Source organism: Phyllostomus hastatus, unplaced genomic scaffold (assembly GCF_019186645.2).
Source record: "Phyllostomus hastatus isolate PE091 unplaced genomic scaffold, TTU_PhHast_1.1 phas_contig_209, whole genome shotgun sequence".
Classification (NCBI taxonomy): Eukaryota; Metazoa; Chordata; class Mammalia; order Chiroptera; family Phyllostomidae; genus Phyllostomus; species Phyllostomus hastatus.
In genome coordinates, this window is record NW_025333735.1 from 21530997 (window position 1) to 21553577 (window position 22581).

General features: G+C 36.9%; 1 protein-coding gene across 3 annotated transcripts in view; it reads right to left on the reverse strand.

The window, feature by feature from the left end:
- Positions 1-22581, reverse strand: part of ALG6 (ALG6 alpha-1,3-glucosyltransferase) — a 38237-nt gene that overhangs the window by 12021 nt on the left and 3635 nt on the right. The window contains exons 2-11 of one of the 3 annotated variants that reach the window (XM_045835455.1): positions 21824-22161; positions 20977-21253; positions 17639-17723; positions 14520-14609; positions 13057-13145; positions 10154-10236; positions 9431-9495; positions 3876-4061; positions 3163-3298; positions 1132-1217 (exon numbers count right to left, since the gene is read on the reverse strand). In XM_045835455.1, the coding sequence (XP_045691411.1) occupies positions 1132-1217; positions 3163-3298; positions 3876-4061; positions 9431-9495; positions 10154-10236; positions 13057-13145; positions 14520-14609; positions 17639-17723; positions 20977-21058 (902 nt within the window). In that variant the 5' untranslated portion in view covers positions 21059-21253; positions 21824-22161. The remainder of the gene's footprint in view (positions 1-1131; positions 1218-3162; positions 3299-3875; positions 4062-9430; positions 9496-10153; positions 10237-13056; positions 13146-14519; positions 14610-17638; positions 17724-20976; positions 21254-21823; positions 22162-22581) is intronic. The other 2 variants (XM_045835457.1, XM_045835456.1) reach the window with 2 other exon arrangements.

Consider the following 22581-nt stretch of genomic DNA (forward strand, 5'->3'; position numbering starts at 1 on the left):
GATCAATGTTTCTTTCTCACATCAATATTTCTCTCCTTCTCTTTCTCCCTCCCTTCCCCTCTCCCTAAAATCAATAAGCCTGTCTTCAGGTGAGAATATAAATAAACAAACAAACAAACAAACAAGCAAGCTATCTTTCTCTCTCTCTGGCCCTCACTTCACAAAGGCTGATTATCTGATTTTTAAGACCCTGGAAAATAAAAAATTAACAAGTTTAGAAAGGGAGTGGGGAGCTGCTAGAACTTCTCCTAGGGGTGGCTGGTAGGCAGGGGGGAAAAAGAACTCAATGAGCAGAGCCACCTGGAGCCATGAAGTACCATAGCAATCAGCCCTTGAAAGCCCTGGAAACTAGGACTGTAACGCAACACAGTAATGGATTTTCCCCTTGTGGTGGCTTCCTGCTGTGTCATCTTGTTTAGGATGAACTAGAGTCCTTGTTGCATGGGCTACAAGGGACATTCTTGAAAGAACTCAAGGACAAAGGAGGCAGCACCCATTCTGTGGCACACACACACCTTCAACCAGTTATGCAAGCACTTAACCTTGGTGCTGCTCAGAGACTGTGCAGATCTAATAAAAATCCCTCATCAGTCGATTTTTAGTTCATCTATAGGAAGATAGTCTAGGGTGCACCTGACTCAATCAGTTGGAAACTCTTTAAAAGGGCTTAGTCTTTCCCTAAGCTCAGAGATTCTTAACATCAGCTGGGTCTGAATCACACTCCTCCTTCCCCTTAAATATGCCTTCCTGATGCCTCGTGGACTTCCAGTTTGCTTAGCCAGCCCCCACAACTGTATAAGCTGTTTCCTCATAGCAAACTCATACATGCAGGGGGACACACACAGACCTCCTACTCACTCTCCTTCTCTAGTTGAACCCTGACTTATACACCAAAGAAAATCACAACTCCTCAGCATAATAACGTCCAACCATGTTGAGCATATGCTCTGTTTAAGGAAGAGGCAAGTAGGTACAATCCAGGAAGATTTTCACATAAAGTATTTCAAATAAAAGAGTGTTGTATAACGTTATGTGGAAAATTCCCTAATAATGCCAGGTAGGTGAGATACGACCATAACACTTTTAGAGAAAAGCATATAAAACACTATATACAAACTTTGTGTCTCTTACCTGATTATTATCTGAGTGTGATGTGGCAAAATATCCTTGATCTTCAGAAAGATACTTAAGCTGCACCAGAGATTGGCTACTTTATCCTTAAAAGAGATGTCTTAGTTTTACATTCTCATATAATTGAAAGAAATATTGAACTCCAAAGACTACAGCCCATAACCTCTAAATAAACTTTGTTCACAATTTTATAACTAAGTTGATTGAACTTCCCAAGTAATGCATACATATACACACAGACTAGCATTTTTCATTTTTTTGCAATGGGAGTTGATCTAAATCACTAGCCAACCATAATCTAGATGTTCCCAAGAAATATTTGCTATCTTTCCAAGAACAGCACACTATCCCTAAATAATCGCATTATTCATTTTGGAAATTTTTCTAGAAATCTTTTGTTTCCCTAATTTTTAAAACGCATACTATGTGAGCTGTTTCATCCCACATCTGAAATTATCTAGTATAACTTCCTAGCTACTACCAATGACAAGAGTTAATTTCTCATACACCAAGAAGTTTAAAGACATTAGCAGTTGTGCCAGGATCACTTTCAAAATTAAATTTGTAACTACAGCTCTCTCTCCATGAAACCCATCCTCTACACAGCTGCTTGACTCACAGCTGTGCAGGCCTGACATCAAGAAAGCAGCCATCGCCGGACAGCTGTACCATCCCGCTTCCCTCGGTCAGATCAAAGAACACGCTCTTCAGATTCTGAGAGCAGCAAGTGAGTGGAGGTGACCAGCCACACCATTGAACAACTATGAGATACTCATTTTTATAATTATCATGATAAACACCATTTTTGAAATGGAAGGCAAAGCAAATAACCAGGAAGCTCACATAGAGAATTAAACCTCCTATGTGTTAAGGTTAGAAAAATATAAAGTTAGGAGCACAATTTTCAAAGTTCAAATCACAGCTTTGCCACACACTAACTATCAGACCTCAGTTTTCTGGTATGTAAAGTGGGTATAATAGCTACCTTGGAGCCATTGTAAGGATCAAATAAAATCACATGAGAGGTGTCTGGCACCTAACAAGCAGTGTTAACAACAGTGACTAGTTATGATCAACAACAGCAGTAGCAGCAGTGTGTCCATTGACATGTAAGTCACGCATTCTCCCTATACCTTCACAAAACCAAACGCTCTTGGTCTCTTTCAAACTGCTGGTTCCCTCCTCTTACAGATCCAATTTACATATTCAAAAAATAGAAAGATACGTATACTTTTCTAATTTTTAAAAAAAAATGTTTATTCAAAAGCAAATTATCTATAAATATGCTGTCTCTGTCTAACTTTATTAAAAGGCCTTTTTGTTTCAGAAAAATGGTTTGTTTAATTTAATTACTAAATCTAAATCATCAAATTATCCATGTAATAAAAGTTTAACAAGAGTGATTAAGCTAGCGTTAAATGAAATGAAAGATTCTCATTAATAATTACTATGGATGAAGGTTATATTTATATATCTCATAAGGAATTATGAGATCTATCAAAGGAAACATGATCATTAGTTTAATAAATAATTTCCTAAGACCAAAAAAAGAATATAAACCATTTTTAATATATTTATTCATTTTAGAGAGGAAGAGGGAGAAAGAGAGACATCGATTAGTTTTTCCACTTATTTATGCATTTATTGGTTGCTTCACGTATGTGCCTTGACTGGGGATCGAACCCACAACCTTAGCATACTGGGATGACGTCCTAACCAACAGAGCTACCAAGCCAGGGCTGTAGCTGCAACTTCTCAGACTGTCTTTCATTATGAACCCTATTTCATTAGAAAAAAAATACGTAATTGAATTATAGCTCTCATGATGGCATAAATATGACCTATGCACGTAATGCCAGCTGAACATGCCAGCTGAGCTAGAGATTATACACTGGATTAAAAGCGTTGGCAAGGAATGATTGCAAGAAGAGAGGAGCTAAAGATACTATTCCCTGTGTGTCTTCTACAGGAAATCGCAGAGGTCACAGGAAAGGCAGCAGAAAGGGGTGAGAGGAGAGTTTTTAAACATACCTCAAATAATCCACGATCGACTGGGAAGAGCCTTCTTAGAACCTGCAGGGTTTGTTCCTTTTCCGAAAAGAATGGCAGCCAGCAGACAATGAAGGAAGCCACAACCGTACAAGCCAGCTTAATTAACAACACAAACCTAGAACAAAAACAAAGGCAACCAGTAAGACAAGGAGAGGTTAATACTTCTGAGAAATCTCAACCTCAATCTCACTAAATATAATAAATGCAAATGTAATGATAAATCTATGTCACCGATATAGGTTTAAGATAGGAGTCTACTCAAATCAGAGTGCAGAAATTCAAAACCACTGAGATGTGCACTTCTCCAACAAAAAAAACTATCACCATCCTAATTAACATTGAACTTAGATGCCATTCCTATGCAGCCATGAAGAAAAATGTCAAATCAGGATGTATTTCTAATTAGAATATAATCTAACATGCTCTTAAATTGATGAAATCCTTCAGCAGTGCCCTAACAAACCAACCCACATTACCTCCAGCAAAAGTACATTGATCAAAGTATTTTTCTAGTTAGAAAAATTTAAAATAACAAAGAACATGACTTAATCTCAATCCCACTCACCCCTTAGCCAACACATTAATAAGAAATCACCAAAGGTAAAGCAAAAGACCACCTTCCTCCAGGTAAGTCTGCCACATAAATTCTCTGAAGTTAATTGTTAAAATTCCAGTATTTAAAAGCCACTCACCCTTTTCCTTTCAGACCTTTTTTAAAACACTTGCCAAGTAAAAAGCAAAAAAATGGCAAAGAGTGATACAGTTCCATCTGTTTATAGTTTAGAGCTAAGCAAAATGCCAGTGATCCTAGCACGTCCCAATGACACGAGACTCCAAGAACGCCCCACAAGGCAAAGCCTAGACTCACAGAATTGTACCTGTTCGTGGGTCAAGGAAATCGTCTCCATAATTAGAAGAGGCAGCTCTTGCATTTTATACAGTGTATTTTTTACACAACTTTAAAATACTATTTAATGAAAGTCATTTCTAAATAGAAATTCGAAGTATTTAAGTGGTAAACATTTGAAATTATAAAGAATGGCCTCAAATATTAAATCTGTTTTTAAGTATATTTTATTGGTTATGCTATTACAGCTTTTCCAATTTTCCCCCTCTGCCCTACACCCCCCAACTCTCCAATATTCCCCCACTTAGCTCATGTCCATGGGTTGTACACATAAGTTTTTTGAATTCTGTTTCCTGTACCATTCTTAACCTCTCCCCATCCACTTTATGCCTACCAACTATGCTTCTTTTTCCCTGTACTTTTCCCCCACTCTCTTTCCCTCCCCCTCCCCACTGAAAACCCTCCATGTGGTCTCCATTTCTCTGATTCTGTTCCTGTTCTAATTGTTTGCTTAGTTTTGGTTTTCATTGTTTTTCTTTTTTTTCTGATTCCATTGCTGACAGTTGTGAGTTTTTGTCATTTTACTGTTTATAGTTTTTATCTTAAATTCCTTAGATATCTAAGTCCCTTTAACATTTCATATAATAAGGGCTTGGTGATGATGAACTCCTTTAACTTGACCTTATCTGGGAAGCACTTTATCTGCCCTTCCATTCTAAATGACACCTTTGCTGGATAGTCATCTTGGATGTGGGTCCTTGCCTTTCATGACTTCAAATACTTCTTTCCAGTCCCTTCTTGCCTGTCAGGTTTCTTTTGAGAAATCAGCTGAGTCTTATGGGAACTCCTTTGTAGGTAACTATCTCCTTTTCTATTGCTGCTTTTAAGATTCTCTCTTTATATTTAATCTTGGGTAACTTAATGATGATGTGCCTTGATGTGTTCCTCTTTGGGTCCAACTTCTTTGGAACTCTCTGGACTTCCTGGAAGTCTATTTCCTTTGCCAGACTGGGAACGTTTTCTTTCATTATTTGCTCAAATAAGTTTTCAATTTCTTGGTCATCTTCTTCTCCTTCTGGCACCCCTATAATTCAGATACTGGAATGTTTAAAGTTGTCCCAGAGGTTCCTAAGCCTCTCTTCATTTTTTTGAATTCTTGTTTCTTCATTCTGTTCTGGTCGGATGTTTATTTCTTCCTTTTGTTCCAAATCGTTGACTTGAGTCCTGGTTTCCTTCCTGTCACTGTTGGTTCCCTGAATATTTTGCTTTATTTCACTTTGGGTGGGCTTCATTTATTCTTTCATTTTCAACCAAGGTCAATCAGTTCTGTGATCATCTTGATTACCAGGGTTTTGAATTCTCCATCAGATAGGTTGGCTATCTCCTCATTGCTTAGCTCTTTCTCTGGAGCTTTGTTCTGTTCTTTCATTTGAACCCTGTTTTTTTGTCTCATGGCACCTGTTTAGTTGTAAGGGGGCGGGACCTTAGGTATTCACCAGGGAGGAGCAACCCTCTTTGCTGCTCTGCAGTGCTGTCTGTATGGGAGGGGCCAAAGAGGGAACAATGAAGCTTGCTTGCTGGTCTCTAGTCCCACTTTCCACGAACCCTCCTGTAAGAATAGGAGTGTCTCCCACCAAAGCAACCCCCACCATAGTCCACAGTCAGCTCTGAGGCTCAGTTTCCCATTCAGTCAGCCCCACCAACGCAGTCCGCTGCTTTGCCTCTCCATCCTCCCATTTGCCCCATCTTGTTCTTTACTGGTCTGGTTGGTCTGGTTGGCTGTTTAGGTCCTTGGTTGTCAGAGTTCCATGCAGTTTGATTTTCTGGCACTTCTGGTTGTTTATTGATTTTAGATTGGTTGTTATCCTCCTTTGGTTGTGCAAGGAAGCGAAGGGTTTCTACCTATGCCTCCATCTCAGCCAGACCTCTGTCAAAAGGATCTGATGAAGCAATCTTGGCCATCTTGGCTGGCCATCACCTCTCATCCACAGGGCGCAACCTAGTTCAAGCCCCAGGTTCCAGGCTCTTTACAAAAGGATATAAGTCAGGAACCACCAAACAGAAAGATGCAGAGGGCAAGGTATGGGGCTGGGGCGTGGCACTTCTACGGCCCCTCCAGGTGCACCATTGCAAAAACACCCCAACCTGTTCGCCTGCTTGGAAGCTCCTAAATCTGCTGTTAGAGTAACTGATTTGTGCAGATTTAAAAGGACTCTAAATAGTTAACATGTATCTTTGTTTCTGCTAGACTATTTCACAGTTATTACTAAAATAACATACCAAATCTAGAGAATAAAATGATGCTTCAAGTTTTTTAAAAACACAAAATTTACCGGTATCACTATAATTCCTCAATAATATGCATCAATATAATTAATATATGTTCTTGATTATAAACTAATAGCATTGTTATATTAAAACATCATAATTAGCCCTGGCTGGCATAGCCCAGTGGATTGAGTGCAGGCTGTGAACCAGGCATCGCAGGTTCGATTCCCAGTCAGGGCACACACCTAGGTTGCAGGCCATGGCCCCCAGCAACCACACATTGATGTTTCTCTCTCTCCCCCTCCCCTTCCTTCTCTAAAAATAAATAAAGAAATAAAAAATATCACAATTAAAATTTCAGTTCAAAATGGTGAGCTAAGCCCTAATGTTTACCTCCTTTTCTTCCCTAGGCCCCCTTAAAATGATAGGGAATTTTTAAAAGTATAAATTCACAGCCATAAAGAGAACGGGAAGATGGGTTACAACAAATCAAGATTTCAACCCGTTTCCAGAAGACAGAAAGTGGTAACAAATAGAAGAGGATGGAAGAAGCCACAAGCACAGAAGAAGCTTAGACAAGCAAGGAACCAACCTACCCTACAAGCCCCTAGGGAACTCTGCAAACACCAAGTAGTCAGAGGGTTTGAGTAATATTTTGAAAAGAAAACAAGAGGATTAACTGAAAATCCCTAGATGAAGAAATCAAATCCCACCTCACTCCCATGCAAAGACAATGTGGCAGCCAAAGCATTTACCACCTCCCACGCCCCACCTGCCCCAAGCAACAAAAGAAGAACTATTTCTCCAAAGAAACAGAATAAACCTTCTGGGACGGCTAGTGGGGAAGTTAACACTATAGTGCAGAGCCCTCCACACTGAAATTTAAGGATCCCAAAGCATACAGGCCAGTTCCCTGCCCACTTCACCTCCGGTGGATCAAATAAAGAGCTCGAGTGCAGGTTTTCTTCTGCCTGACTCTCAAATAACGACAGATACTCTAGGATCAAATAAACATTGAAGAAAAAAACCTAAGACCAAAATGAACAGGGAAAATATTGACGCTGGATGAATGGAAATAATTCAGAAAACAGTGAGCAAAAAAAAAGTAAACTGAAATTTAAGATATGCTTAACAAAACAAATGAAATTTAATGGAAGGGTTAGAGATAGGGAAAAGATAATCTTCCAAACCATAAAAAGACAAAGAGATGCTGAAGATGGAGATGAAAAAAACCTAACACCTCATAAGCTCAAGAAAGAGTGAAGTGAGAAAATTATCAAAGAGAATTTCCCAAAACTGAAAAACACGAGTCTTCAACATGAATGACCCACAGAGTATCCAAAACAATTGTCAAAAACACTTAATGCCTGAATTGATTTATTTCAGAGCCCAAAATAAAAACAGTAATGACAACAGCAGCCGCAGTAACAACAGATAATGATAGCCATAAATACTTAGCGCAGTACTTAGTATTTTTCAAATGCTTTTCAAATATTAATTCAATCCATTCTCAGAAAGCTTACAAAGTAAGGGTTATTATTATGTCCACTTTACAAATGAGGAAAGTAAAGTACACAGTGGTTGAAAAACGTGTCACTATAAACTGACATAATCCCCCAAAGCTTCAAGAGTTTGATTCAAATCACAGAGGAGATTTCCTGGAAAGTTAAAATGAAAATGACTGACGATTCGTGAAGAAGAACGCCTAAAAACTTTCACACCGTGGCGAATGGTAGTGTTAATTAGTATAGCAGACTTCAAAACCATTTGGGAATACGTAAAATGAAACATGTGCACACCCTGTAACTCAGCAATTCCACTCATAAAAATATATATTTATATGTGTACAGAGACATTTATGAGAAAATTCATAGCAGCATATTCATCACAGCTAAAACCTGGAGGCAATCCAAATGTCCACTAGTAGTAGAATTCTGTGTTTTCTTGCAGTGGAATATTATAAACCAATGTAAGTGAGCAAACTGCAGCTGCTACAACCACATGAATAACTCGCACAGACAAAATGATGAGCCCAAAATGACAAACACAGAGGAATATCGAGTGTGCTGTCTCTTTCATACAAAGTTCTAAAAGCGGGGGAACTGAACTAGAATATCATTACTTGGTCACGTTTGGGAAAGGAGGAGACGGAAGGACCCGGGAGGTGTACAGGTGTGGTGCTGGATACTAGAAGGACGCTGCTTTCGATACAGGTTATAGTCTGCCAATTCGCTACACTGCACATTTACCTTCAGTGCACTTTTCTGTACTGGTGTTACATTTCTAAGTAAATATAGCTTTAAAAATCTTGAAAACAACTTCTTTTCTTTTCTTTAAATCAGTATTTTGTATCCAATAACCCTGATCCTACAATGCCAAAAAGACCCAAAAAAAGACCTCAATTAGGAAAGTGGACAGATTAAAAAATATGATAAAAACAACTACAGATTTGACTATCTTTTGCAAGTCATTTAACAGACACACATATTAATTTTATTATAACTAAAATGGATTGGCATCAAGAGGAAATCTCATAGTTAAGCAATCATGTAGCTGTGAACTATGTCTTTTTGGGGGACAGATAATGACACTAAATGATAAACTGTAGAGCCAGGTACAGATTTTTATCAACTTTTCTCCAAGATTTGTTTACTTGAATGTTCCTTATCTTAGTTATCAAAATCACACATAAAATCCACATAGTAAATTTTAATCTTTCGGTCTGTTTCCTGAGGCTTCCAGCTACAACTGTTACAGAAACATCTTGTTTTAAAACTGAGAAAACTACCCTATTGTTCTTCCTTTGCTGGTGTCAGATAACAGCTCCAAAAGACAGGAGGTGAGTGGCACCTTTTTCAAATTAGGAAAGTATGAGTACACTTGGCCCTTTTTCTCCTATTCTCCAGAAGAGCTAATCAGTTACCAAGTCAAAGTGGTGTGAAAAATTTTAACAGATCTTTATTTTACCATTTAAATAAAGCTTCGTGAAGAGATTCTTATATATCACTGTGAAAATAGTTTATATAATAAGCAAGTACCCTAATAGATACCACAGAATGACATCACACAAATTGAGCCTAGATTTCATAATATGTATGCATCTGACTTAATTTCTAAATTAGTAAAGGATACTGAAAATGTCCGTAGTCAATAAGAATAAGGCCTGGATACAGCAGTATGCATAATGCATTAGCAACCTGTAAATAAAAATATTGTGAATTAGGAGAGTAACCCATTACTTGAATCAAACAGGGTAAAAGTGTAGTTTCATTTAACACAGTTGCAAATGTCCCCCCTCTTACCTTCTAGTTATCAAAAAATTTCATTTTTATAAAAACAACTCTAAACACTACAGTTTTCATGGAGGTGATACTTCATGGATAGGATACCTCAGTATAAAGGGGAAAATCACTAAAAGGTATTTGTCAGAGAAAGCACGTTTAGATACACAGATCAGAGATGTTAATCTAATGACTATCATACATAAAATCACCAAAGGGAGCGCTGGTTAACTGTGACTCTGAGACAATGTAGCAGCTTTTCAGGTGCCTGTCAGTGTGGTCCTTCTCACTCCCCACCGACTCAAACCCAGAGTTCCTGTTAAGCAGCACATTCAACATGCTGTGCCATCCAGCAGTAAACAACTTCTAGAATTCAGTGCACCTCATTACTATAGTTGGGCATTAAAATAATTAAGGTAAGTTGATGTTTTATAAATGAAAATTAATTAACAGAGATAAACAATTCTGTATTAGTATTTATTCCCAAAAGCATGGCTTCCTTAAGCTCCATACTAAATAGCTAAGCTAATAAAAAATTTCGGATATGAAATATCAGGTTGTTTTAAAAACATACCTTTTTCTTACTTGACATTTCTTTTAAACAACAACAGTACAGAACCACTGCAGGTATATAAATCAGCAAGTCAGCAATTAACACTGAAAAAAAACAAGCAAATGATGTTAATTATGAGACCGTCAGGATCTATACACAATAATAATGTATTAACTGTCTCCCTCTCTCCAACTTTGAGTGGGAATTCTGTTCACACAAGGTTCCCACCCACCCTGGACAAGTCCTTTACATGGGAGTCCTTTCTATTCCCTTCACCCCTGCCAAATTTCCACTGATATGGTATTACACAGTCTCTTTCCTTATTTTTCTCTAACAAATTCATATATTAAATCAATTAGCTATATCCAAAAGTAATTCTCTTTGCTCTGACTTGGATTTAACAATTAAGATTACTGAAAATAAAGATAGACAACATTTTTAAAAATATCTGTATATTCCAAATTTTCTGGTGTGGATACCTCAAATTCGATAATCGATACATAGGAATCTTTTTTAAATGTTACTTAAAAATACATAAACTTTTACTAGTTAATACATATAAAGAACTTGAGAGACCCAGGTGAGGAGGAAACTTAAGAACTGTTTTTACAAAAAAACCCCTCATAATTCTAAATGTCCAATCCTTTTAGACCAAAGAAAAACAAATAATGTACATTAATTTCTTCAACAATATAACACAGCTATCCAAAGAGCCTATTTTTTTCTTGTACTACACAAAACACTGTCCAGAACAAGGTAAATGATAGAAAACTGTCAGTGTTAGAGACATGTGATCTGTTTTCTGCTCCAGATGCCACATTTCGGATGACACTGGCAAACTGAAACATATTCCAAGGAGCACGACCAAGGCCTCAAAACCGTAATCGCATTCAACAAACTAGTCATCTGAGAGATAACTAAAGCATCTCAGAACATCTAACCTGGGGGAAAAGGTGACTTCAAATGTCTTTGGGTATTAAGTATACACATAACGTATCAGACTTGTTCTATGTAGCCCAAGGAAACAGAAAGTAAAATCACTAGTGGAGAATCAATATAAGAAGGAAACTTTTAATTATTGAGGCTCTCTGAAAATAAAATAGTCCCTAAAGATTGAATTCCTGCCCTGGCCAGGTAGCTCAGTTGGTCAGAATGTCAACCCAACAGGCCAAGGTTGCGGGTTCCATCTCCAGTCAGAGCACATGCAAGAAACAACCAGTGAATGAATGCATAAATGAGTGGAACAACAGATCACTGTTTCTCTCTCTACTCACACCCAAAATAAATAAATAAATTTTAAAAAATTGTGAGTTCTCTGCAGATCCAAGGGGGAACCAAAAACAAAACAAAACAAACAGGAAAACTGGAATTATTTCCTGGAGGGCGAGCCCCTTGTAATACAGGATTCCCTCACTAGGTGTGCTCTAGGACCCCACTGTATCACTGCACCAGCCAACACTGTTGTGAGAGGTTGCTCTGGGCTTCAGTGAATTTTTTTTTTTTTGAAGACTCTTTCAATGTGTTTGCCCATTTCAAGATGGGTGATTTATGCGTGCACCTCCCCACAGCACAGAACAAAAACAGCAGGACCCTTGTGCCCCTTCATTCATCCAATTTTGCCCCAAGTGACTTGTTTTTGTTTCCCCAGATTTAAAAGTCCTTGAAGGGAAATGTATTGCCAAGTGGGAAAGGTGAAAAGAAAAATGGCAAAAGCACTAAGAGGCATCAAAATCGACAAGTTTAAAAACTGTTTTGAGCAGTGGAAAAAACATCTCAATAGGTGTTTTGCATCAAATGGAGAGTACTTTGAAGGTGACTTAAGTTTAAAGATGTGAGAATAAATACACAATTTTTTATAAATAAAATCCTATTTGGGGGAGCCCCCCCATGTAGGTATTGGTTCAAAAGCTAAGTAATCCTGTGGTGAGTATGCAGTTCAGATAGAATGGAAGCATTGTGGGGAAAAGGTAACTATGGGAGAGGGAAAGACAGGCAAGGCATTATCTCTTGGGCCTGAGATTCCACACCTGGATGAGTAACAAAGAGAACAAACTCTACTAAATTTAGGCTAATTAAGGAAAAGTTCCAGGCTAGCATTAAAATCTAAAGCAAACAGGGTAAATTCTGTTAACACAAGGCATCATGTAAAACTTTTAAAATCATGTAAAAGCTTTTAAAGCAACCTAAATTTACTACCTTCAACTCTTAGAACAAACACAATAAATTCTCCATAGACATTTGATAAGTGGATAATTTAATTTAGCAACAAGGCATAGCAACACAATGAATGAGATACAACTGTAAAGTTTACTTTAAGAAAAAGCCTAAAGGGCCTTGGCTAATGTGGCTCAGTGGATTGAGCGCCAGCTGGGAACCAAAGGGTCCCCGGATTCAAATCCCAGTCAGGGCACATGCCTGGGCTGCAGGCCAGGTGCCCAGTGGGAAGCACGCAACAGGCAACCACACATTGATATTTCTTTCCCTTTCTTTCTCCTTCCCTTCCCCTCTGTCCAAAAATAAATAAATAAAAATTTTAAAAGGAGAAGAAAAGACTAAAGGGATTTGGAACTAGGATATTAAGTAACAGCCTAAACAAGTAAAACTTCACTTTATAGCTATCTGACCTCAAATGAGCTATTCATCTCACTTACCTGTGCTTCCATTTCTTCACCTTAAAATAAAGATAATAGTAGTATTTACCTCATTTGGGTGTTCAAGTTATTAAGTGAGATGATAAATGTAAACCACCCAGAATTATTCCTTTCTACTTTTTCCTCTTTTAGTTTACAAATACAATCTACACATATATGTATATTATAGTTGTACAGTCTTAAAATAAGTAGGAACAATAATAAAACCTCTTTACAATTTGTTCAAAAAAAATTTTAATCCAATTTTGCACTCAATACCTATTGTTCTTTTACCTGTTGCACGCATGAAGAGCTTGTGTGCCTCACTCTCATATCCACGCGAGGTGTGGAGAGCAATCCAGTCTGGATTTATAATCTTCGCCCTGCAAATCAAAGCATATACACATGCACTCACTAAATTCCCTGTCACCTTTAGCAACATGGACATCTGAGGACATAAGAATCTATTTTGAGAAGTGGCCACTGCTCCTATAAAGCAACAGAGTCAAGGCCTACGCTTTGGTCCTTTTATTTAATCAAGTGAAGCTGACTTAAGCTATACAACAGTCTGCCCTGCTCCCTTCCAACGAAACCCTGTAATAACATGTTACTAAGAACCCCATCGCTCCAATTCTTCCAGTGTAAAAATAATCCGATGTGTCAGATTAAATGCATATAATTTATATTCCTTTCAGTTAGTGTAACAATCAGCTATAATAAATAACTATTAATCATAAATCATTGCATAAAACTAAACATAATTGTTAAAGATAAAATAAGTTTCAATTACATTATGCTACCCTGAACACTGCAAAATATAACTGATTATCACGTAGTCTGACAACTCGTTTTTAGTCCAAGAAGCTAACTTTTACAAAACATGAAAGAGTAAAACAAATGAGTTCAGAAGATACTGTGGAGCTCCTCACATTTCTGCTCACACACCTCAAGTCTGAAATGAAGCAGCACTACAGAGTAGAACTGTTTCTCCAACAAAGGGGAGTTCCTAATCATCTATAAACTACTCCACTGCTGTAAAAGAAGGGATTACGATCCCAATCTTAAATCACAAGTGGAACACTAGAGTAATTCTAGTTTTTAACTTTACATGTTAGTCAGAATACCATTTGGACCCATATTTTTTCATTTACTTTGGGCCATTCCAGAAAAAAAAGCACTCCTATGCACAACTAACCATATTAGTATATTTCTCAGTCACCCATGCATAACTGGTAACAACTCCACTAGATTTTCGCCTTTTCATTATTATTATTATTATTATTATTATTATTATTATTATTATTATTATTTTAATCCTTACCCAAGGCTATGTTTATTGATTTTACAGAGAGAGGAAGGGAGAGAGAGAGACAGAAACCTCAATGTGCGGGAGAAACATGGATCACTTGCCTCCCTCACGCACCCCAACCAGGGATCAGACACGCACCTAGGTAGGTGCCCTGACCAGGAATCCAGCCACAACCTTTCGGTGTATGAGATGACACTTCAATCAATTGAGCCACCCAGCCAGGGCTAAATTTTTCCCCTTTCTTTCTAGTCTGTCCTCCAAAGGAATCATGCAAATATTCAAACTCTGATAATTAACTTTTTACAACCCGATTGTAAATGTACAGTGCTTTACAAACTTAATACAATGGTAGCTACAATCTCTCCTCTATCCAACAAAGCTGGGTCACACTGTTCCTTACTGTATCTGCCAAGGACATAAATACTTACATTAAGGAAGAAAAACTTACACATATGCACACAAAAGACTGTGATAAGCTGTAAGAGGTGGATAATCCAATCCCCAATATAGTAAATTATTATCACTGCTGTTAAAATACCTGGGGAGGGGAAAAAAAGAAAAAACATCAAGCCATTAATCAATAATCAAGACATAGGCTTATATCTAACATCTCATCTCATTTAATTTAATTAAAATGAAAAGATATGTTAGATGAGTTAAAAATTTCAACTGAACTTTCTTGTCTTTTCCCCTTCTAAAAATTTTTGTGAATTCATAATTACAAGTTGTTATTGAGTACAATAACTAATTTATTGTCTAAACCAACACACTCCTGAGAGTGAACAAGGAAGCCATCAATAATTAAACCGTAACAACACACACAAACCAGGACTGTCCCAGACAAAACAGAACTTATCACTGAACTCTTACTAGACTTAACCAAAGACAAACACTTGTATAAAAGAAAATATGCAGCCCTGGCTGGCGTAGCTCAGTGGATTTGGCTGTGAACCAAAGTGTCACAGGTTCGATTCCTAGTCAGGGTACATGCCTGGGTTGCAGGCCATGACCCCCAGCAATCGCACATTGATGTTTCTCTCTCTCTCTCTCTCCCTCTCCCTCCGTTCCCTCTCTAAAAATAAATAAATAAAATCTTAAAAAAAAGAAAGCCCTGGCTGGCGTAGCTCAGTGGATTGAGCGCAGGCTGCAAACCGAAGTGTTGCAGGTTCGATTCCCAGCCAGGGTACATTCCTGGGTTGCAGGCCATAACCCCCAGCAACCACACATTGATGTTTCTCTCTCTCTCCCTCCCTTCTCTCTCTAAAAATAAATAAATAAAATCTTAAAAAGAAAAAGAAAGAAAATATGCAACAACAAAAACCAAATTGCTTCTTATAGTCTAACAAAAGAAACTATACAAAATCACAGCCTTGAGAAGTAAAAAATGAATATCAAAGAACACAAAAATTCATATATGGAAAGAGAAATATTTCATGAAACAAGTAGGAGACTTTGAAAAGAAGTCAACCAACATGGAATGATTCTGTGAATTAAGGAAGAAAACTAGGGCTAATGTTCATAAACTAATGTGTTCCTCCAGATGGCCACAATGGAAAGAAACTATATACAATTACTTTGACTCAAGAAATAAAAATGAAATTTACATAGATTTCTTAATTATATCCATTATAACTAGTCAGCTTCTTCTACCCAATTTATTTTCTCAGTCATAAGAATTTACAGTATTGGAGATGAAACTATATAACTCACATAAAACCATCATTCATAATAAGCCTGTTTCAAATGGGTAACAATTTCTCATCACCACAATCTCTTACTTTGGGATTAAGAAAACTTTTTAAATTAGCATTCATCATGATTCAAAGTCTGTTAATGTTCATTTTCTTAATGTCAGTCACATAAAATGTAGGTTTACATGGAGGGAACTGGGATTAACAAAATGATCAAAGTGTGCTAGACAGCAAAGAGATCTGGGCACAAGGTACTAAGAATGGCACTATCTGGGGGTGGGTGTCCACTGTGGCAGCAACGGCCATGTGAATAAATAATCCTGGATCCTATATCTTGCTGAGACCTGAAGCCAAGAGGCAGTGAATCCAAGAACCTCCATGTTCGCTGGAGCCCCTTTAGACAGCCTGAATCAGGAAAACTGGGCCAGCCAACAGTGCAGACCACAGGGCCCACCTCTCTAAACGGGGTTGCCAGAAGACAGGCACCAATTATGTTCTTTCCAAATTCACGTTACTACAGGGCACATCAGCATAAAGTTTTATTATACATAACTCACAGAGAGAGCCATCAAAGAATTGAGTGAAACACGTAAAGCTGTTAAGTCACTTCCTGACACAAAGTAAGTGCAAAATAGTAGTTCTGATTGCTTGTCTCAAAACTATTGGATGTACACAGCAATAGAAAACCATAAAAAAATGCAAGAATTACATTTTGATCACTACAATTTGATTTGGTTTTCAGCTTCTTATAAGGCAAACGCTAGTTTTCATTTACTTTATCCTTGAGATCCACTGGAAATAACTAAAAAGAGGTACTGACAGTAGGCTGTAAGCACACAAGGATATATACTAACAGTATATGCTAACAGAGAACTGGCTGGACTGGGAAGAAAGAAGGGTAGGGTTAACAACTATGCTCCCTATTCTTATGGAAATGCATAAACAAGAAAGGAGAAATGATTGAAAAAGATACTTAAAAGTGTTCAAGTAAAGCTTCAAAATCTACCAGGGGAAACAAAATAACTAGTAGCAAGACAAAAATATTATGAATGTACTAATAACCTGAACAGTGATGCTCACTGGTTAACTCAGTGTCTGGGGATCTGACCAAAGCAGTCAACAGAACAATATGAAGAGTTTGTACAGTCTTTAATAAAATAATCTACCAGGCATCCAAAAAGGTCAAAAAATAATGTCCTCAATTGTTATCAGAACATGTGCAATAAAAATGATACAAGCATGAATTTCTGTGACAATATAACCACAGCTAACATTTATTGAGAGCTCATTACATTGCTAACACTGGTCTGAGTGCTTTACATGTATCATTTTGTTCAATCATCATAAGCACCCAGTGAAATAATGCATTCTATTATTTCCATTCTACAAGTGATAAAACTGTAGCAGAGAAAGTTAAAGAACTGCCAAAGGTCAAACTGCTCGTATATAAAGAGTAGAGCCAGGATCTGGTCTGACTGTAGCACCTACAGTCTTCATCCCTCAGCTACTCCTTTTCTACATGTCATCCGTCTCTAACAGAGACACTGGGCAAAACCTCCAGAGGAAATATTTTTAGCCCATCAACTTCCACTGTTTATGTCCAGTAGAGCTTCTAAGGCACAGGGCATTCCATCATCAAAGTTCTAATTCAGTACCGTATTCCAGCTGGTAATTGAGTAAACAGGTAACTTTCAGGAGTATGACATTCAAAATGGGCCTGCAGTATGCAAGGTAACACATGCGACGTCAGTCCACAGGGAGATGAGGACGCTCAAGATGAAAAAAAGCAGTAGCATTATTTTCCTTTTAAATATCTTTAAATAATCTATTTTAATGACTATGATAAACAAGAAAATCAAGTTAAAATTGTTCATACCACTGTTTGACTGGTAAATTAAAAGTTATTTCTTGCCAGTGTCTCTGAGCTTCATAATCACCAAACATAGGGGGTTTTCCAGCACCTAAGGTGAAAAGAAAAAAGAGCAAAACAACAATATACTCTAGTATATCAGATTTTTATTTCCTTGTGAAAATTTTCTAAATTATAGAGGTAGTATAGGTAAAGGAAAAGAACACAGTTTCCTAAAAACCTATGTCCTTTTTAAATTCAGAAGATTTAAGTTGCTGATTATCCACCTTGAACAATTTGTGATGGTAGACCAGTTAATTATGCCACAGCTACTTTGCCTGTATATTGATTCTTGCCCAAAAACATGTTTAAGTTGCTGTCTGACAGTGAAATCCCAAGCCTCTGTTCATGCTGCCTACTCCCTATTCACACATCTCTTCTATAAATTCATATCCAACTGCAGAAATCATCTTAAATTCCAAATTCTCCTTACAAATTAAAAACATATTGATCATTAATACTGACTTCTCAAGATACTTACATTTTCAGTCTCGTATATTTTGTCTCATGACTATACTATTTAGTTTCTAGGGTTTTTCAGAGCTCAAAGGAAACATATTGCTAGGCAGATAGTACATACTTTCATTAAAAACTTCCTTAATCAACTGAACGGGCCATGGGAGGAGAAACAACAATTTTTTTAAAGTGTGAAGTAATTCCCCATTTAATTAATTACTTTTTTGTACGTATAGTTTATAGGGGTGTATTTGTTCCTATTTTTAGAAATACAATCACTGTGTATAGGGGAAAGGAATTGATTTTTATTTTTTGTTTGTTTTGTTTTTGTTTGTTTATTTTGGGTCCACTGGGATAATAAAAGTCAGAGAGGACTTTAAATAATTTCTGATACTTGAAAAAATCTGGCTTTCTAGATTTTCTGAAATTGCTCTAGACTGTGGTCAAATGTGGAAGAATTTATTACCATTCTCTCACAAATAGAAGAATGGATAATGACTCTCTTTAGGGTTGAGAAACAAGTTTTTATCCAGAGTCTGACCTACTTCAATAAATTCAGCTGACACTGCTATGAAATTAGTAGTTAAGTTTTTAAAACTGCTCAAGTGCCCTTAAAGCAACCCAGAAAGACAACCCAACGGTACCTATGGGAGCTTCACTAGGGAAAAGCAAGCAGAATTCCTCCCACAATGAGTAATTCTACAAATTTATTTACATGGGATTCAGAAGTACATAAAGTAAACACACTAATGTATCTACAAAGCTTCCATTTTGTCTCTTTCTCAGGAAAATGGGCTTAAGCACCACTTAAATATTCATTTTGTCAACTGCTGAATTATTCAAAATTTTGTTAGAATTAAAAAAACAAGTAGTTTCTTTGAAAACAATACCCACTCCTTGCCTTTACATTAAAATTTTAAACATTCTAAGAGAGGAAAAACTGGCTAAAATTTTCCAGAATAAAATTCCCCTTTTACATGTTCCTGGTAAGTAAGAAGAAACATTACAGCCCTGGCTATCGTGGCTCAGTGGATTGAGCTCCAGCCTGTGAACAGAAAAGTCACTAGTTTGATTCCCAGTCAGGGCACATGCCTGGGTTTTGAGCCAGATCCCCAGGTGGGGGTGTGCAAGAGGCAACTGATCAATGTTTCTCTCCCTCTCTTTCTCTCTCCCTTCCCCTCTATCTAAAAATAAATAAAGTCTTTTTAAAAAAATAGAAGAAACATTTCAAATGGCAATAGGTAAGGTGAGAGAAATTAACCAACTAAACAGAATGCAGATATACTTTAACAATAATTAACAATAATTTTGCAAGAAAAAATAAAAAAGATTCCCCATGACTTTCTCCTCCTGAACGGCCAAATAGAGCTTTGGAGGAGGGGATAAAAAAATTATTAAAATTGGTTCAAGTGTTGCTGTTTGCTCTAAAATCACTGGTAGCACTTTGGATCAAGTATAGAGGAATTGTGAATCTCTGCAAGATAAGCAATCGATACTAAAATCGGAATTTGTTTCCTCCCATGGCTTGTTTAAAAGCAACAAGCAATATTTATTCAATATGTTTAGGTCTATAAAAACTAATTATATAAGTAGCATGTATATTTATACCCCTTATATATACATAAATATATGTTTAAAAAATGCACCCAAAGGTTGTGGATTCATTTCCCAGTAAGAGCACATACTTAGGTTGTGGGTTTAATCCCTAGTCCGGGCATGCATGGGAAGCAACTGATTGATGTTTCTCTTTCACATCAATGTTTCTCTCCCTCCCTACCTCTCTCCCCCCCAAAAAAATCAGTAAGTTTTTTTTTAATTTTAAAGCAAACTAAAATAAGCATAGCAAAAACAAAGTATACTCCCAAAAGTATTATATTTAATAAAGGAAAAAAATTTTAGTGGAATCACACATGTTATACTTATTCATTAATTCTCCCAGCCTCCATGACACAGAGTTCTTCACATGTAAATGCTAAGTCACTACCTACAAAAGATGGATATCAATATTCTACTAATGTATAAGAGCTACACTTACACAGTAATCCAAAAGTAATCTTATTCTGTTGACTTTCTTATTGGGCAATTCAAGAGCATAGATGCTAAAATGTGGCAATATACTTTAAAAAAAAAAGATAAACTTGATTTTCCTTGCTATCCAAAAGTAAAGCATTCCTATGAAAAGTTTCATAAACTGAAATGACATAAAGAAAACAGTATCTCCCACTTTCCAAAAATTCGTCTTACCCCATTTTTACAAAAGACCTACATTAGTACAGTAAACAGAGTAAACAGCTTTTTTTGTAAAAGTAAAAATCTCCACATTTCTTTCAAATAACAAAAACATGTACTAATGTACAAATAGGGTTATTTTGGGAATGCAAGGTTGGTTCAATGCTACAAAGAACAAAAATATACTTAATCATGAATTAAAGGCACCCATTAAAATTAGGAACAAGATAAAGATGCCTGAATCACTACTTCTATTCAAAACTGTAATAAGGTACTAGCAGTAAAAAAAAAAAAATTAAGAAAAGAAGTTAAAAACGTAAGTAGTAGAAAGTAAGAAATAAAACTCATTTGCCCTGACTGGTGTAGCTTAGTGGGGTGGGCATCCGCTGCAAACTTAAAGGTCGCTGGTTCAATTCCCAGTCAGGATACATGCCTGGGTTGCAGGCCAGATCCCCAGTGAGGGCCATGTGAAAGGCAACCACACATTGCTGTTTCTCTCCCTCTCTTTCTCCTTCCCTTCCCCTCTGTCTAAAAATAAATAAATAAAATATTTTAAAAAAACAAACAAAAACTATCCAAAGGAGTATTTACCAATCTTTTAAACAGTAAAAATGTGTTACCTGAATAAGAATTAAGAGAAACTGTCCACCGTACTGTCAGTCCTATCAAGACCACAGTTGTCATCAAGTACCATTTCTCCATGTTTCTTCAAACACAGGGAGGAAAAAACAGGGCCAGAGCCAGGATACTTTTAACATGCAGTCAGTCACTTCTTCTCTTGGTCACAGAACGTTGCCAGTTCTTTGGAATTAGGATTTTGGGAGGATTTTAAGTGATGCTTCGCTTCCAAAGAGTTAAATAGTGATTTTTTTTTTTTAATGTCTATGAAGAAGTAGCCTGCAGTGGGGAAGAAGAAGAGGATATCAAGATTTAGCTGAGCATAGTACTTATAACAACAAACCCATTAAACCAAGTAGAAAGGTGGAGAATTGGGGGGCCCTGAGGAAAGGGGGTGGTTTTGAATCCCTTATTCCTAGGTCCTCAACAGACAACTCTCCCTGTTAAATGGGACTCAGTGTATCTAAAGATGGAGGAAGGATCTGCTCTTACGAGCGAGTATTTCTGAGTGTAGAAAAACAAGAGCAGCATGTAGATGGTAGGTCACTCAGTTCTATCCAGAACACGTTCACCTACACGTAAAAATGAGACCACAAAGGTAAACAAAGGGGTGATTTATCTTTGGAACAGGAATAAAGAGGAATTTTATCTTTCTATTTACTTGAGAAAGTCTTCCACTGAAGTAATTTATGGAGTTTGATTTTTTACTTCTTTCCTTCCAAAACATACTCGCACTAACTACACCAACTTCCCGTCTTAGAGAATAAACCTTTGCAAGAACCAGTAAGAATAGCCCCAACTCTTTAAAAAAAAAACACAAAAAGCAGTAAAATGCAATTAACCACTTACATATTTCTTCTTCTTTTTTTCACTTTTTCCCCATGGGGGTTTTGAAATTAGAAAGCTTTGAAAACTCGTGGGCCAGTGCACATAGATCATTAAAACATTTTCACCTATGTTCAAACTGATTTTCAAAACCCATCCCAGCTCCCTGAGAAAAGTTGGAACAAATTCCTTTTGCCTGTAAAAATTCTGGCTCTTCTTCAAAGTTCAGTTTAACTTCAATGTCCTCAGTAAAGACTTCCCTGATCACTCCCAAAGCCTTCTCCCCCACTTCTGAACATCTCCAGTCAACACATCTATACCATTCGTAGTAAAAAGAATACTTCCAATCCATAAATTAGGATCTGAAAACAAAAATAAACAAACAAACAAAAAACTATGAGGTCACTTTAACCATAAGACATAGTTTTTAAATATATTTTTTAAATTCAATTAAACAAATCAACTGAAAATTTGGGGAAAATTAGCATATTCCATCAATAGATGGGCAAAAGTTATTTTCTTACTCTAGAACTAATGAAGTCTAGCACCTCAGTCAGGAAGAATGATACATAGCGTTTAGTAAACTATGTAACTATATCACTCATATTTGGGCTGTGTAAATCCCCTCTTTCTTTCCTTCTACTGCATCCATTTTTTATCATTTTACTGTTCACTAGAACTTTTATCACAGAGGCAAAGTAAGAGAAAAAATCAAAATTAAATCAGTTTTTGATGTTGATTCTGGGTTTGACAAGGTTAAACATCATTACAAGCTATTCAAA